General features: G+C 40.6%; 1 protein-coding gene across 3 annotated transcripts in view; it reads right to left on the bottom strand.

The window, feature by feature from the left end:
• HNRNPM (heterogeneous nuclear ribonucleoprotein M) overlaps positions 1-18,546 on the bottom strand; it is a 39,461-nt gene that overhangs the window by 12,243 nt on the left and 8,672 nt on the right. The window contains exons 2-13 of one of the 3 annotated variants that reach the window (XM_065875411.1): positions 18,363-18,532; positions 10,906-10,958; positions 10,001-10,008; positions 9,822-9,915; positions 8,665-8,703; positions 8,512-8,547; positions 7,692-7,845; positions 6,775-6,824; positions 5,835-5,895; positions 3,164-3,265; positions 1,841-1,885; positions 1,302-1,379 (exon numbers count right to left, since the gene is read on the bottom strand). In XM_065875411.1, the coding sequence (XP_065731483.1) occupies positions 1,302-1,379; positions 1,841-1,885; positions 3,164-3,265; positions 5,835-5,895; positions 6,775-6,824; positions 7,692-7,845; positions 8,512-8,547; positions 8,665-8,703; positions 9,822-9,915; positions 10,001-10,008; positions 10,906-10,958; positions 18,363-18,532 (890 nt within the window). Of the gene's footprint in view, positions 1-1,301; positions 1,380-1,840; positions 1,886-3,163; positions 3,266-5,834; positions 5,896-6,774; positions 6,825-7,691; positions 7,846-8,511; positions 8,704-9,821; positions 9,916-10,000; positions 10,009-10,905; positions 10,959-18,362; positions 18,533-18,546 lie in introns of those variants that run through there. The other 2 variants (XM_065875410.1, XM_065875412.1) reach the window with 2 other exon arrangements.

Genomic DNA, 18,546 nt, shown 5'->3' on the forward strand with positions numbered 1-18,546 from the left:
CATCTGTTCCGAGCAAACACTTATTAAGCCAGACCTCTCCAACTCTCACTTTTTATTAAAAACTCCATGCACACATGAGCTAAAGGCAAGCCTGAAAGCACACTGGAAACACAGACCTTTGTCCCTTCATTCCTCATTAATCGTAAGAACCTTCCTGAATCTTTTCATCATCATCTAGAACAAGGCACTCCATGAAGAAGGGCAGCTTATTCATCAGGAATGTCGCTCTTTGCAGTTTGACAGTTAATATCTATCCTAGTAAGGTTCCTGCTTGCTCTGTACCATCTTCACATGATATGTTACTACAGACCAGCAAAGAAACATTTAAACCCAAGTCCTTATGTGTATAACTGAGTCACTTTGCTGTACAGGAGAAATTAATGCAGCATTGTAAATCAACTATACTTCAATTTTAAAAGGTAGAAACAAAAAACAAAAGAAACCCCAAGTCCTTAGTAACTTCCCATTCCAGAAAAGTCTGTGTATAAAAGCAGCAGCATTCCCACAGGTGTGGGTCAGAGTCCACCCACACCCAGAGGATTTAGAAAGACAGACTTTCATAACAGCAAGTTTCTCCTGGCATTTTACAGCCCTGCTGGGGGGCGGGGGCGGGGCGGGGGGGTGACGCCTGAAGGCAATTCTAAAAGGCAGGATCTCAGTGTGATTAAGAGCCAAGCTCTGGGAGCCAGACAGCCGGGGTCCATATCCCACCATTACTAGCCATCGGACCTTAGGCAAGTCACTGTGGGCCTCAGTTTCCAATGAAATGGGGATAACAGTACCTACACGTCATGCGGTTCTTGCGAGGACTAAATGAAATAACACAGTGTTACTACTGCAAGTGATATAATTATATTTCGGTTATTAAGTTGGGAGGGCTGGAAGATTTAAATAATAGTATGCCAAATTTTGCATTATATAAATGCTAAATTAAACAAATGCCTCTGCTCACAATATGGAGACATCAGAGCAGATGGTCAAGAACTCACCCAGTCCAGCACTCCAGGGGAGACAAGTGCTGGAGGCAACAGGAAAGCTTTAAAGTTTTATTGGACAATTATTGGGAAGATCTGAAACACAGAAAACCTCAAGAATTAAGTAACTAAGAGAAATAACACTTCCCTGCCACTAAGTCTAGCTTCTGGAATACAAACTATTTAAGGCAATTCAAAGATATCAGATTCAGTACAGAAGTGGAAGCGAGAAATCACTTATTAAAAATGGGTCTGCTGCCTAAAGGTCACCTGAGAGCCAACAGCCAACAAAGGTAGGTATAAGCAGGAAGGAAACACAAATCTTACCGTTTATTCTGCCCATGTTCATCCCAGATCCAAATCGACCCATGTTTTCCATACCACCACCAAAGGGTCCCTCCATGCCTGAAAGAGACATTCACATTTTAGCACCAGCCTAACAAGACTCAGACTGAACAAGCAAAGAAAAATGTTTTTACAAGTTTCACCTACGGCACTGTCTGCCAGAAACTCACCAAGTTTAAGGGCTTTGGGAGAAAAAAGGCTAGTGCCTTTACTTAAAAATCACTATCTTCAAAAGGCTGATCTGATCCAACCCCCTCAATGAAGAGACAAGCAAAGAAGGCCCAGAGAGATGGAGTCATTTGCCCAAGGTCACAGAGCTAGTTAGTGAGAAAGCCAGAACCAAAGGCCAAGACACCCACTAGAAGGATCAACAGGTAAAAGTTATTTCTAGACTCAAACTTTTTGGAAACCTAAGTGAGAATTTCATGCAGGGCTTAAGAGAAAAGGAAGGGGGGGGGGGGGGAAGAGGGAAAACCATACCTAAAAGTAATTACATTTGAACTTCATTTTAAATTTCTTACCTCCCATTTTATTTATTCCAAATCCTATGCCTTCCATTCCCATTCCTTAAAAAGAAAAAGTCAATGCAAACTAAAATTATGTCAAAGCAGTAAAGTTTGAACTTAAAAAGCACAAGAAATTCCACACCAGCAAATGAGCAAAAATATCCCTGACTACAAATATATTTTAATTGTCAAGTGCAAAAAATGGGGTGGGGGCTCTTTCATTTCAACTGTCAAACTAGTACATTCCAGGAAAACTATTTAAGCCTTTAACAAAATAATCACCATGTGACTCAAAATTTTATAGTGTCCACATAGTTTCATTAAATGCCCAAGGTAGACAGTTTTAAACATGAAATATAAGTATCAGGTACAGACTAGGGAACAAATGTAGATTTAAAACTCCCTTTTAAAGGTAAAACGCTCTAAATAAAAAGCAGTTCCTCAAAACGCTGAGGCTTCCCTCCCCGCCACCCGCAGCCTTTCCTCTGAGGTATCAGTTAGGGGATGTGGTGTTCAGACTGGTATAGCCACCCAAGGTGATGGGCCAAGACGTTTTAGTCAGCCCCAGAGTTTAATCTGGGAGGGAGTCAAAGGATATGCAGAACTGACAGTAGTACGGTACAGGGCATCCATCTTGTAATTCAAAGAATTTCAAGAAAGACATAGGCCTGAGGTTATAAAAATGAAATATTTTAAAATGATATACGAATGCTTCGTTGCATGAAAACGAAAATGCTAAAAAGTGAAGTTCAAAGTTTATTCTACACGCCAAAGCTTTTATTCATTAGCTATTTCTTTTCTTCTTCAACAAAGACAACACTGTGCATCATTCGTCCTTGTGGCCTATGACAGCTATGCGGTCATGCAATGAGGCCCTCCATACCTTTCTGCATCCACCAATGCCCCTACCTCTAGAAGCCATGTCAACACCATGTGAGAACCCAAGGGGGTCTGGGTAATAGACTGTGGCAGTGCAGTGGTCCCAGGATCAGGAGACCTACAGTTTCTGTCACTAACTGATAGTGTGACCTTGAGCAAGACCACCCCTCTGGCTTGCCTCCTTTTACCAAAATGCTTAACTGAGTACCTCAGCTCAGAAGGTCTCGTGAGGATAAAATGCAAAGCATAATAGCTTTAGAAAAGAACACTCAACTTGGTAAAAATACAAAATACGGTTTTTATCAAAATGCATCGAAGATAAATAAGGAGGGAATTAATTTTGTCCCAATTAAAGCCTCATTCCATTTGAACTACTCAATGTCCAATTATCCCAATTGTTAACTTTAATAACTTTAACTTGCCCAGAAATCCCCAGTCGAGGTACACCGTATTTCTCACCTGCGGGTCCTATGTTGCCCATTCCAATGCCTTTATTCAAATGATTGGCGTCAATAGGCTGCCCTCCTGGTCCTAACCCCATGCCAATACCACCAAGTCCATCTGAAAGGAGAAGAGAAAGTCAGAGTATTGATTCCACTTACTCAGGAAACCATGACTCTCATGGTTTCAAAGCCAAAAAGAGCCTTGGTTTACTGTGTAGCTGTCACGCTTATCCCACCGCTCACCTCCACCAGCAAATCCAGGGTCTAATCCATGAGTCAACAAGGGCGCATTTAGGAGCTCTCTCTTTTAACGCATAAGCTCTTATACAACTTTACGGATTAGAGTGTGAGTTATGTATAAAACAAGGGCACCACGTGCCACAACTACTGAAACCCATGCGCCGAAAGCCTGTGCTCTGCACCGCATGAGAAACCCACTCACCGCAACTAGAGAAAGCCCATGCACAGCAACAATGACCCAACATAGCCAAAAATAAATAAAGGAAAAATAAATTTTAAAAAATTAAATTAAATTTAAAAAATAAAACAAGGGCAACTAAAAATCAGTTCACGTGAAAACTACAGAGAAGAACCACGAACAGCCCACTCAACGAGAATTGTGAGCACCGATTTGTTTCCCTAAATCGTGAACTGAGAAATGTTTAAAATCAAAACAGGCAACTGGAGACATCAGGTGGCAAGCGGTACACATATGCCCAACCCACACCTCTCAACCTGCAGACCCAAAGGACTTTTCTCACGATAAACAATGTCATAAACCAGCCAATTAACACACTGGGCTTACACTATTCTGACTCCGCTGCAGGCGGTTTTAACAACAATGAAGCTAGTGTATTCAAAGAACATATCTTCTACCCAGAAAGCTTCCTAAGGCGTGCATTGTACCCAAACCACCTTCAACTCCCTGTTCCACAAACAGGGAGCAGCCAACAAGGCCTGACAGCCTAAGACACTTACAGTGCTCTGGGGCACCATGGGTCGGAGGCTTAAACCAAGACCAGGTGAGATTTTTGAAACAGGAACAAAGTTCACTAAAACAACCTGACACCGGTTCCCAAATATTTAATCTGATTAAAATCCCTGTTCATAAATTGCATAGAAACAGCAGCAAGAGCTCACCAAGGTTACTTACTCCCCAAAGCACTGAAGACTTTGAAGTCAACCCTCTGAAATGTGCTGGGGAGACCAAAAGCCACAGATAATGGGCTCCCTGGAGCCCAGTGTGCCAGCCGAGGCTGCCAAGCAGCCCTCACCCCCCTCCCTCCAGGTCCAAAGTCAACAAGAGCCATCGCCCTGTTCCTGGGTAATTACTGCAAGTGATCACACTGACTATGACAAGGAAATGGGGTCCTTAACTTTCAACAGATAAGCCATCTCCTATTCTTGAAACCACAGATCTCCGCTCAAACTCTGCCTCTATGATGCTTCTACAATCCTGAAGTGCGAAGAAGAGTTAGTGTTCTAGTCTAGGCTCCCATTCCGTTCAATCTCCCACAGCTGAGCCACGGCTCCAGACAGGAGGGACTGGCCAGCCCTCCAAACAGCTCCACCCCAGCAGCCTCAGCGGGGGAAGTCCTCCCTAGCACAGCACAAGCAGATCTTGCCCTTACCCACCACCCAGTCTTCCTTCTACAGATTAGCCCTGCCCGCACCGCAGATTCCCCAACCTTCACGCTACAGCAGGCCCTCACCCCCACTCCCTGGGCTGTCTGTGCTCAGGCTCTGCTCCTCTCTGTGGGCCTGCCAGAGGGAGTGCCTAGGACTTCACTACTGTGTGCTGTTTCCACCCACGCGGTGACCAACCAACCAACAAGCCTTCCCTGTCCCAGGATAGATTTTCACCTGCATGTTGCAAATAACACTATGTGAAACTTCTGATTGCTGTACTTCACACACCATAAAATTCGCCCATTTAAAGTGCAGTTCAGTGATTTTTAGTATATTCAGAGTTATACAACCATTACCACTATCCAATTCCAGAACATTTTCATCACCCCCAAAAGAAATCCCATCCCCATAAGCAGTCACTCTCCACTCACCCCTTTCCCCAGCCCCTGGCAACCACAATCCACCTGTTGTGGACTCGCCTATTCTAGACATTTCTCAGAGATGGAATCAAGGTTCATCCATTCTGTAGCATGTATCAGTACTTCACTCCTTCTTACGGCCGAGTACTATTCCACTGTGTGGATTTATCACATTTTATTTACCCATTCATCAGCTGGAATCATGCTGCCATGAACATCTGTGCACAAATTTCTGTGTGGATGTTAAGTTTTTAGCTCTCTTGTAGTATACCTAGGAGTAGAATTGCTAGGCCACATGGTAATAACCAATCTCTTTTGAACCAAAGTGCAACCTGGCTTTAATTCCCTTTGCAGTTTGTTTCTTCCCAACTACAGCCTCTACATCCTGAGTAGCCTGCCTCACACCACAGTGTAATCCTAACAATCCTTCCTAAATTGTGAATCTCTCTACTCATTTTTTCACCCAGAAAAATCTACAGGGCAAACAAACAAACAACCTTTTTGAATGTTTTACTCAAGAATGGTCAAGATAACTGAGACGGCACAAGAATGACATGGCACAAGTTCAAAGGTAATTGCAGTTTTCTGGTTAGAATAAATCAAACTCAAAATTTTAGCCATGATAATTGAGACACTTACGGGGAAGTTGTTGTGGACGCTCAGGAGGGAAAAAATCTCCCTTTGGTAAGGCCCTCTCATCCTGAAAGAGAAAATGAATAAATCTCAGTATTCCCTGCAGTACTGTTAGCAACAGCAAAAGATGGAAACCATTTCTATCAACAGAGGACGGGTTAGATGCATTACGATACACCCATGCCATAGAATAACATGCAAGTATAAAAAGAATATGTGAGAGTTAGTTGCTACCTTTTATGTACAGGGGGAAAGATGTAAAAAATATACATTCATATCACTGTGGGGGATGGATGGAACCTGGGCATAAAGTAAGAGCAAGACTCCCACACTGAATTTTTCATGCTTTTTGACTTTTGAATCATGTGAAGCAATTATCTATTCAAAAAACTAAACTGAACGTTTACAGGAACTAAAAAATTCCTTTAGAGCTCCTTTTATGTCCTTCCTGATTTGGAACCCTAACTAACTAGACTGCCCTCAGCACGTTCCGGTCATGCTTGTATTAATACTGTTATCTTTGGCATCTTGGGCACAGCCACAGCTGGGCTAATGTTTATACTGAAACCCTTCAACAGAACTTTAAGGCTTTCTGAATCAGACTTAATTATGTTCACAATAGATATGATGCTAATTAAACGTACTGCAATACTCTGAAAACTGGCAACCTATATATATAAAACCATTCTGTGAAACTGATCACTTGCTCAAGCAGGATACGCAAGTGACCTCCTGACCATGCCAGTAACTGTGCAAAGGCAAAACTATCTGAAGAGGTGCATGAGCAAAAAGTTATTTGTCATAAATTTGCTCAATGTGCTGTACCCTTTAACTTGGACTGATCCATAAAGAAAGTACAGTGGCTATGTGTATGTATACTCTTAATAAACCCATGTTTTTGCTAAACTTATCTGAGTATATTAAAGGAAAGATCCTATTAACTTACCATTTTCACGTGCATTGGTCTGTCAAATAGCAGTTGGCCATTAAACATAGCTGATATTACAATTAAGGCTATTTCCTGCAATTCTAGAAACATGCAAAGCAGAACAGAAATACCTAAGAGAAAAATACTCCAACTGCTGCTACCAGTCCCTCTAAGTAGTGAATTTATGAGCAATTTTGATTCCTGTTTATACTTTCAAGTATTTATTCCTACAGTAAGCATTAAAGGGACAATAAATAACACTCAAGGGGAAAAAAAGGAAACCTCAGCTTACTCCTTAGGTGTGGCGCGCCATTCATAAAACCTTACACTTCTCACCAAACCATCCTCCTCGTAAATTAAGCACTGACATCAGTTTTCTGTATGTGTCCAATAAGCCAGGTGTTCTACCATTTTTTGGAGTACCATGTTTTCCGGGTAATACACTCAGTGACAATCTTGCCTGAGTTTAGTGACAGTGTTCATGTGTGGTATTCTCCCTGTGACTACAAAGATGTAACTCTGGGGTGAGTAGGGTGAGCAGCCTAGGGTCAGAGAGAAGTGCTTCTTCCAGAATGTCAATCCACTGAAGAGATAGGGCCCAATAAGGGCTTACATATGAAATAACACTGAATTTCTCTCCAGTGGCACATTCTTTGGACTTCTCCCTTCAAACCAGTCTCCTCTAAAAAGAGACAATGGAAAAGACCACTCATGGATATGTGCCTGTTTTCTAACCATCTCTTCTATCTACATAAGTACAATACTATGTAGATACTTTGTATTCCCTTAGTAATATCCATAGTAATGTATTCTCTCTAGTCACATAGGAAATACTAATACACAAAATTACCACTTCCCCACACAAACCTGTCTTACTAATACAACATTTAGGCTAAACTAAATTCACCAGGAGTTGAATTCCGATCAAAGGATACATATAGCTTGCACAGCTTCAATGGACTGTTCAAAAGTAACAGTGCCTATTCCACGACTTTTTCCATCTTTATCCTCAAGAATGTCTGCTCGGACCACCACACCAGCCATACTAAAAACTTCCTTCAGTTTCTTCCAGCCAACTTTATAATCCAGCTAATCAAGAGAAAGGAGAGGAAAATCTCATTGTAAACATTTTTACTACATGAATGTGACATGCTCTGGTTGGAAAACAAGCATTAGAAAATGTCACAAAAATAATGTCACAAAAATATGTCAGTATAAGTTTTCAAATAGGATTACAAAGGTTTGCCTTCTACTACTTACCGTCTCTTTTCTCTGAAATAACAATTTAAGTCACCTCATACCTTTCAAGTTAATGCTTATTTTGTGAATACTAAAAAATGCTGTTCCCCAGATAAGGTTTACCATCCTCCTCCCCAATCCACTTTCTTTTAAAAATACTTCCTTGTGCAAATGGCAAAGTATTACCATTCACCCAGACATTAACAGGAAGAGGGAAATGTCAATACACAATCTCTGCTCATACGCTTTACCCTGCACCTACTTTTATACACACCAGCAAAACTCCATAAACATGGCCCCAAGAGGACCATGGTCAAGCCTGTGTGACTTATGACTGCAGTGGTCATTAGGGGACAAAGCCAAGCCCAAGGATGATTTTTAAAATAAATCAAGAAGATAACATAACCCTCTTTTAAGTTTTTCTTCTCAAATGTCAGAACTACTTTTATAACACATTGACAAGATTGTCTAAAGTAGAAAATCAAACTTTATGAAACAATGTTTCCATTTACTTACATTTGCTACAAATACTGTGCTTCCAAGTCTTCCAGCCTGTAATGCATGGATAATCTCATTTGGGATGTTAGGATTATTTAGGATACTGGGTGGGATATTAATCATTCCTGGGCCACCTGGTCCCATACCCATCCCACCAGTCGTAGCCATCACCTTTTGCATTGCTCTCCTGGCATGTTCACCATCAGGATCCTAAAACAAGCACAAAAGGGTTACATTTAACTGACCCAGTGACAATTAAAACCATGCTCCCACAGTAAGTGATACCCCCAAAACTTCAGAGATTGAGAGGTTGTTTGGAAACCATTTCTCAAAATCTGTAACAAAAAATTCAAATGAAGTAAAACTAAACCACCAGGCCAGGAACAATTCTAGCCAAAAGAATGAGGAAGAAAGGAAGGGTGCAGAATTTAGCTCTCAATTAACTAAGTAAAAAAACAAAAAAAGGGAGGGCAGGCGGATGACATGATTAAAACTTCCAGGTTGAAATAAGATCTTCAAGGGCTTGGTACAGTTGAATCTCACTAACTCAAGGGGGTTTTATACTTTCTGCAAACCCAACTGGTGATTTTCCCAAAAGTTTGAAAACACAGCTCTAGACCACCAAGGTACTCCATCCTTCAAGTATTCAGGCATTTGACTCATGTGTAAAGTCTGGAAAGGTTTATGCATCTCTGGTGTTGACAACATTCTTAAACTCTTTGCCCTTCTGCGTGTTACCTTGACACAAGAGAACTTAAGCGCTACCATGCTTTCCTCTCTGAGTTCGCATATACTGATCTTCCTCCAAGAATAAGAGGTAAAAATAAGTCAAGGAAGGATTGAATTAACAAAAAGTCTCCCACTTCCCTCCAGGGAGAGAAGATACCTGATTTGGATTAGCTATGAAAAAGGATTTAAACTCATTTTAAAAAAGAAAAAAGATGGGCCAAGAACAGGGTTCAGACTGAGTAAAACTGTAGATGTAGAATACCTTAAAACAAACAAACAAAAAAACAAACACACACACAGTAAAAAAAAAAAAAAACCATGGACTCAGTTTGACTGCCCCTGAGAAAACCAAGGCAGGCTGGCCTAATACAAATCAGAGATGTTAGGAAGGCAGTCAGCAGTGGCTCAAGATGTGCTCAGCCACTATCCCAAAGTGCTTACAGGAATGACTGCTGAAGCCTGTGGCTGACCCTCCTCGTTAACGACAACTGGTTGTTCTGCTCCGTAAAATGTCATCAAGGACTATTCTGTCTTTTCCTAACTCGAAACAGGGACACTCGACAACTACAAATGGTATCCACGGTGTTTCATGAGCTTACTTCTTTGACTTTCAGTGGTCTTCCACTCAGACTATGCTTGTTTAGAACTTCAGCAGCTTTTTTCATGCTCTCTTCCATCTTGAATTCAACAACGCTATGAAGAGTCAAAAGGAAATAAGTGAAACCAGTCCTACAACTTAGAAGGTTCAAGTGCCAATAAGTAACTAGACAATACTTACGCACATCCCTTTGGAAGAAGCCACAGACAGTCAGAAGAGCAAAGGGAAAAAAAAGAAAAGAAAAAAATAGTAAATTTCAATGACAGTTATAAATTTAAAATATGATTTATGTAACAGTTTTTTAATTAACCCTTCTAAGGGGAAGCTGACAGAAGTGTCTTGCCTAGCCTTCCTTGTTAAGAGCTCAGCTCCTTGGTATCTCCTCTTCCTTCACATTACCATTGCACTATAGCTGCTGAAGTTATAATGAGCAGACCTAAATTCAGGTTCTCCGAGAAATCACACAAACTTTAGATCTGCTTCTCTCTGTACTCAATCAATTCCTTATCATACTCCTCCTAAATCCATCCCTTCCATAAATTAAGCTCATCCTTTTGATTATTCTAAGCCATTCTATTGCACGACAGAAAATAGTTAATTTTCTCTTTAAACTAGGCCAATTTTAAACGTTCAAGTTTTAGTATTTGTTTTACAATTTACTGGCACAAAGGCAACTTTTCAGAATCTTTGGTTCACACAACTTTCAAATACAGCAAACAACCAAAAGTAACATTTTCTAGACAAGAACACACGTTTTACATTAATATACCACCGCTAAAATTCCATGCATAATTCACACACAGCCAATTCCTCTGTTAACAAAGAGACAATGCTGCTATTGGTCCCCAGTTATCCAAATTGGGCATCCAAACAGAATACCAAAAAGCTCTTTGCCCAGCCATTTGGAAAAGCGGGACTCCCGTTTGCAAATCCCCTCCCGCCCCACTCGAATGTTTGGCAAAATCAAACATAGCTACTATAACATGAGCACTCACTGCCTTCCTGATTTCATTCGATTCCACGCCACCATACAGTTACATTTTTCATGTAGTAAATCCACAGAAGAAATTCTCTCAGACACTTACCCTTGACTTTCCTTCAGCGTCCATTAAGAGCTCCACGTATGTTACCTCACCAACTACAAATCAGTTTCCAGACGACACATAAACCAAGGGAGAAAAGCCAAGAAAACAATGGGAATTTAGAACAATCATCAGCAACCTTGTATGGAGCCTCTGCCTTATAAGAAAGCCCAGAAACACTCCATATTCTCTAAACCACCACACTAGGCATTACAGGTGTGCAGTAAAAGTAGGTGAAACTTGTTAACAATGTCCTTGATTTTCCTCCCACCTCAAACAAGCTATTTCCACAGATTTCCATATCAATTTCCCTGTCTGAAATACTCATTCATGACTAGAGGCAATCCAAATCTACAGGAAAGAAGTCTGCGTGATTCACTTTTTTGGGGAAAGAGGAAAACAATTTTACAAATACACTCTTAATATTGCAAGAAGGTGAACAGCACACAAATTGCAATGCCACTGAACTGAGCTCAAATGCTAACTACAAAGATGCGTATATGTATAATATATATCCTCAAAGGCGCACACACGGCATGGCCGGTTACGTGGGTGTGCAACCTGTCCAATCGCATGGGACTTTGCACTGAGGGCCATGCACTTGGGTTTAATGCTCTGTTGCTGTCTTGAAATTCTCAGTAATTTTTAAATAAGGGGCCCTGTGTTTTCATTCTGCACTGGGCCCCACAGATTCTGTGGCTGGTCCTGCACACAGCACTAGGCTCCACAACCGTCACAAGTAGGATGTGTGAATACTCTATCACAAAACCAGAGCAGCATCTGGATTCTCTTCAGTGAATTAAAATTAAGCCAGGCTGTATTCTTGCTGCTCTCTCAACCTTCTCATTTAAGGACACAGATAAATGCAAACTTAGAGCTCAGTTTGCATCTAAACAGCTACACAGACTCACTTAGGATGCTAATCTATACAAAAGGGGAAAAACAAAGCATTTCAAAAGATTCTGCAGATTTTCCTCAAGGTTTGGATTGCCAATTCATGACCACCACAACCAGATGTTAGAACCCACCTAGACAACCACCAAAATGGCTGCTGAACTTGAAGATGGCACACAGACACCAAAAAACCCCGAGAAATTTAAGTGTTAACTTTGTGGAAACAATATCTAAGCAGGCTCTCCAAAGTCAAGAAAGGGCTTTTGTTCTAAGAAATACTTTTTCTTTTTTAACGATTATTTTTATGATGGTAAAGCCTTCTCTCATTCAGTTTTCAACTTGGTTTAGCAGCCAAGGGTAAAAATAACCCTCTTAATGGGCCCAAGTCCTTCCTAGTCTAATTCCTTTGTTCAAAGGATATTAAAATTATTATGAAGATTTTAAAATTAATACACCAAGGAAAGACTGAAATGTAAAATAAAAGTATTTTTAAAAATTTGAAGGGCATATTTATTAGTAGTATATTTGCATGGCAGTTGACAGCAAGAAGGCCAAGTGTTCAAAGTTTAACTGTACAGCCTCACCTCCCTTGTCCTTTCCTGAAATATTACAAACCAAACCAGCACTTTGCACAAAACAGGAAGGAGAATCAGTGCAAAGAAACGAATTAGGAGGGACTGGTATAGTTTAACTTTTGGACTATGTACAACTGAAAAATGATCACAACCAAGGGACAGTCATACAAATTGGCTTTGTTATCCTTACAAAAATAAAGCAATTCCCAAAATGGTGTGGTCATTCCTGAGGCCATGTTAAAAGCCATTTGTTTCAACAGCAGCAGCCATTTGAGGACCAACAGCCCCTGTCTCCACGTTGATGAAAATGCCAAGCAGTGTCAAGACAGTAAAGAGACCCAACCCCAAGTTTACTTCCTAGAGCTATGACTACCGCCTAATAACCTTAAAAATAACTAAAACAATCACAGTATCTAACTGACAGCTGTAACTATGTTGTCAGAATTCAAATATTGTTGCATTTTCAAAGTTTCTAGTTTGTGCCCGTAAAGACGCTGATTTATATCAAAAAGCTGTCATTGCAACCCAGAAACCAAGCAAGTCCAAACCAAACTTTTTTCCATGGTCATAACCATTTTTACAAAAAGCCAGGTTTAGAAATTAGGACTTTTTCTACTTAACATTCTAGAGACAGCACAAATCCAACTTCAATCCTCTGCACCAATACTCTGCTTAAAATGTTCCCTCTTTTTCCCCAAATGGTATAGTTTATTAAAAACAAAAAATTACATTTAAAAAAGCCTCCAACCTATCAGTTTAGCCATAGGTTAGGCAAGCCTTGCGGCTCTACCACGAGCAGTGTTGTTCCCGAGTATCATCAGTAATGAGCATGCTCCTCATGACTTCGTAGTTTTCTGATCTCTACCCTGAGAGACCACATCAAGTCAGAGATGTAAGCAAATCACTGTTACAGGATCTGCAACAGTTGCCAAGTCATACTTCCGTACAGGAAGAGAATAATAAAACCTTTAAAACACCACCTCTCTTTTAGTTCTACATTATTAAAGCAAAGACCTGTTTAGTATAGTCAGTACAACTATCAACAAAACTTTGAAGGCAAAATTTACCAACTATTCATAGTCTGGTCACATTCAATGAAATGAAGTTTAAAAGAGCAAATCAACCAGAGCAGATCAGTTAGGACTGAGGCAGAGTTAACAAATTGGCAGTAGCAAGTCTCATAGACATGGAATTCACAGGTATTAATGAAAAATACTGCTGCTCCTCTCATTCCTGAACATGGATGGAATCCCAAGAGCAGGCTACTAAGACAAATTCTATTGCAGCTTTAAACATCAAAATATCTAAATGAAAAAACTAACACTCTGAAAAATCTAATGCCAAATGTCATCACCTACCTTTATTTTATTTTTTTTTAAGGTAAGATATTTTAATATTTATTTATTTATTTATCTGACTGTTCCGGGTCTTAGCTGCGGCATGTAGGATCTAGATCTAGTTCCCTGACCAGGGATCGAACCCGGGCCCCCTGAATTGGGAGCACAGAGTCTTAACCACTGGACCACCAAGAAGTCCCTACCTTTACTTTAAAATGCTCAAAGAAAATTAACCGACATTTAGGTGGATTATTAAAAATACTACCCCAAGAATAAAACATATCATGAGGGTAAGATAAGGGGGAACCCCAAAAGAATTCACATAGTCCCTTGGAGCTACTTTAACACTCCTGCACATACTTATATCACAAAGAGTATTTGTTTCTGTATTCTCATTTCATTTACTGCTCAAGGCTGAAACAAACACGCGCATGCACACACACGTGCGCGCATGCACACACACACACACACACACACACACTAGTACAGGGGCTAGAGCTTCACTGAAAAGAATTCAAAGGGGGGTGGGGGAGTAGCTCCAAAGCAGGGCATGCTCTAATGGAGGGGTGCATGGAATAAATGCATATTTTAACTTGGAAAGCCTGTTTCTTTAATATACAGACAACTTGAAACACGGCAAAATAATTATACTATACAATGATTACTCAATTTATGGAAAAATTAGAAAATGATTAAGCACCTTCTTGCTCCTAATTCCATGGACGAGAACAGAATTCTGCCTCTCTAACTCGACCAAAAACCAACAAATAAGCCAGGCAGGCTGCACTATTAAGGTTCAACCCAAGTACCCACAGATGTGAATGCTTTAGCATCAACAGGCCTTTCCAAAACGCAGGCTGAATTTCCAACAAAGGAAAATATGAAGGAGCCAAACAGACTGGGTAGGGATTTTTACTTAAATTGAAAATAAAGTTCTGCTCCACAGACCCACAATGTAGATGATCTTCGAGAGCCAACAGAGACTTACTATTGGACTATACTTGCCCTCTGGGCCTCAGTTTTCTGTCAGCTGGAATTTGAAACTGACTTAAAGTGATGTACTCAATAAAAACAGAAGGATTAAGTTCTTAAGAAATCTTTGCTTACACAAGTTAAACTGACTGCTGCTAAACTTGAGACTGATTTAGAGTAGGCTGTATCACTGACCCTCCTTTCTTTCCTCCTCAAACTGTTCTTCTCCATGTTTACTCACTGCTTGTGCAGCTCAGTCCTGCCTAGGTTGCAGCTGCCCCACCTCAATGCTGCTGGCTCCCTGGTTACGCCAGGAGAACAACAGCCCGACGACGAGCTTTCTTCATCCACACAGGACTTCTCAGTAATGCAGCACAACACTATTTAAGTTTAGAATTCCCAAGATCAATCACCTTTTGTTCACAGAAGTCTTAATATTTCACCCAGACCTTATGGTCAAACACTTTTGAGATGTGTATCCCAATATCGATCCAGTGATCAAAATAAGGTAGCTGTTGAGACTGTTTACTTTCAAACCTGGTTTGGCAATCTCCAATTCAAATTTCCTATTACACTGGCTCTCAATTTTTGTTTCAAATCCACTCTTCAGTGTTCACAGCAGTCATTCGTTCCATGTAGTATCTCCGTTAAAAATAAGCATGATCAAAAGGACGGACAATAGAAACCTTTCCTTTGCTCCATCAGACACTTAGAGCAGGAAGGGGAAAGCTCAAGCTCAATTCTGCAGGCTGTTTAATCCTTGTCCCTGAATGATATGATGGGGGAGGGGGCGGGGGAAGCACCCTGGCACAGAACTGAACAAAGCTCTCAGTACCTTTTCTCTTTAAAGTCAGCAATGCTGATTTCATGATAGTGCCACCAAACAAGCTTTGTGATCCCATCCAGGGGAAAAGGCATAAGTGGCCTGTTCACATAATACATGCGTTATTAATAGGATCTCCTAGAAGGCTGTTAAATGCTAACAAACATGGAGAATATAATATATACTTGGTGTCCAAGGAGGGGGAAAAGATCGGGAACTAGGGAGGGGTACATGAGGCACTCTCAGGCATGATTATCCTTAGGAAAAAATCTCGTCTTGCCATCTCAAAGCTACTACTTGAGTTCTGACAGGCAGCAATTACAGGCAGTGCTGCAATGACAGAGCATTTTTCAGATCTTTAAGCCGAGGACAACTAATTCTAGCTCTTCCACTAGTTTCCTGAAACAACAGGACTATGATTTCATCAGGAATAGATTCTTGAAATGCAGACTGATAAAGAGTGGTTGGATTATAACAGCCCAAATCTCTGTGGTTTGCCCACTTCAGAGACTATCTTGAGACTAATACTTTTAGAGTGTGAGTGCCTCTATCTGCAACTTTGTTTTCCTATGCAACAACAGTCTTCAAAAACCTTAAAACATGTGCAACGCATTTCAAGTAAATATTTCAGATTTCAAATAATAATTGAAACATATTTTTGGTATACCAAGACATGAATTAAAATATTTTTTAAAACCACATAATGAAAATAAGGACATTTTTAAGAAACCATACGTATGTAAACAGTAAATTTCTTTAGACTTCACATACTGAGTATAAGATTTACCATAAAAAGATTACCTTTCTCTTGTGCATCCCTTTAACCACAATCCAATACTTCTAATAATTTAATTAAACAGGAAAGTAATTAATTTAACCTGTACAGGGGAGCTCTAAACAAGAACATTTTAAGGTTTGTTAAGAATAACTGATTTACTGCACACCTGTAATTCTAAATTACACCACCAAAAATACACTGAAAGGGCTGAGCCAGGGCATTAATAGCAGTATGCCAAGGGAATATGAGAACCAGTTTGGAAGTATCCGAATAAACCACCAGGCTGGCTCCACACTTAATACAGTGCAAAATAGGAAATTGAGGTGAACTGCTTCTACATCCAGAAACGTCATGGCTGCTGCTGCTACCAGCTTTAAGGCTTCCAAAACTGAATTACTGAATGGTAAAGCAGTAAAAATGTCACCTACTTTATCCATCATGTCCCAAAACTGGTTCACACACTCCTAAAAATGGAAAAATAATTTGGCCTGCAATCTCTTACAAAATTCTAACAATTGCATTTTCAAAGCCACATTCCTGGTTCTTGGAACTACTATACCTTATTATCAATGGAAGTATCAATTCAGCGGTTCAACCAAATCACGAGAACACAAATTTGGGGGTTATTCCAAAAACTAATTCGAATGAGACCCAACTGTACTGTACAGAAATTCTAAGCTTTATTGAAGCAGCAGTCCCAAAAACCAAGAACACTGCATCTGGGATGCCACATGACACGCCCTTCAGACAAAAAGAAGAAACTTCACTCTTGCCCTAGGAGCATTGGCAGGAATGATTTGGCTGATCAAGGCAGGAAAACAAATCTCACACCAAAACGTTTTTCCATCCATGTTACCTGGAGAAATACTACATGGGAGCAGCCTACATGACTGTACAGAGGTTCATGGTGCCTAGTGCTTCTGGCATGTCATGGTTGAATTAAGTGATGGGACAATGATGGCAGTGGGCCATTCATAATTTCAAAACCCAATGCTGGGAGCACCAGTACACATACCAAAATGGCCTATCCAAGTGGCATCTGTCACTGAAATGTTAATCATTTGACAAATCAAGCTCAAATCTCTTTTCATTATGAATGCTCCAGAAAAACCAGTACCTTTCAGTCCTTCAAAAAGACTCCATTTAAGAATAATTTGATTCTAGGTTTCCCTTGGGGTAGGGGTGAGGGGAGACCTCAACGCATTACACAAATGGTTCTCTATCAATAATTTTGTTTAAACCTGGGCTGAGCAATCTCTTTAGCCCTGTGTGCCACCAGCAGGGCCCAGAATCAGGAAAAGACGACAAAAGAAGCAGAACAAGAGTATGAAAAGAAAGACACACGTGGTGTGCACGGGGGTGGGGGTGGGAATGGGGGTTGGGGGGTGGGTAAAGCAGAGGACCATGGGGGCAACCAACCCCCTAGGACCTCCTGGTGGCAGCAGAGCTTCATTCAGTTGCTTCCTCTGCCCTAGGCCAGACTTTAACACCAGGGCTGTGACCGATGTGTGCCTAAAGGCACCAAATTACACAGCAGATGCTTTATTTTGAGCTATCCAATTGCCAATCTACTCTGTGTTTTCCTCCCCAGGGTGGGGAAGCCTAACAGTTTAAATACAAGCTACGGTTTTATAATTTAGGATCTGAGCAGCACAAGTTCCAGCTACCAACTTTTGATCCCAGGAAGACAGCCACAAAATTTAAACAAACTACCTTCCCGCCAGAACTTTAAAACAAAAAGGAAAAAGAAAAAATTTCTCCCACCTCATATGAAGAATTCAAAAAATTTCCTTAACACAAAGAGGCTCCCCTCAAGCTTAATCAAAGCCCTATTAACCATATTAAGCCAGTAAAATCATTCGTAGGCCAAGGGATCAAACAAACAACCTGTTTGACACACAAGTGCATGACCACAAAAAGTAAAAATAAAAAAGTAGGATGGGGGGGCTTCACTCTCAAGCCTGGAGAGAACACATGCTCTACCCAGAACAGCTTCACTGACAAAAAAATAACCAAGGAATTATCCACAGAGAAGATGACACACCAACCTTCTGACCCTACTCAACCACCAGTACCATTACCTTTTTCTTTAACCAGGTCTTTAAGTGACTGCCATTTCACATCAAAAGGTATGTTTGTAATGAAGGCTCTGTATCTTTTAGTTGGATTGGCATACGGCTCAAAGCGATTGCCTCCTCTTTTTATGTTTTTCTCCTTCCTCTTCTCATTCTGAGCTGGTCGTTCTCCTTCACTGAATTCAAAAGA

The sequence above is a fragment of the Phocoena phocoena genome, chromosome 3, assembly GCF_963924675.1.
Source record: "Phocoena phocoena chromosome 3, mPhoPho1.1, whole genome shotgun sequence".
NCBI lineage: Eukaryota > Metazoa > Chordata > Mammalia > Artiodactyla > Phocoenidae > Phocoena > Phocoena phocoena.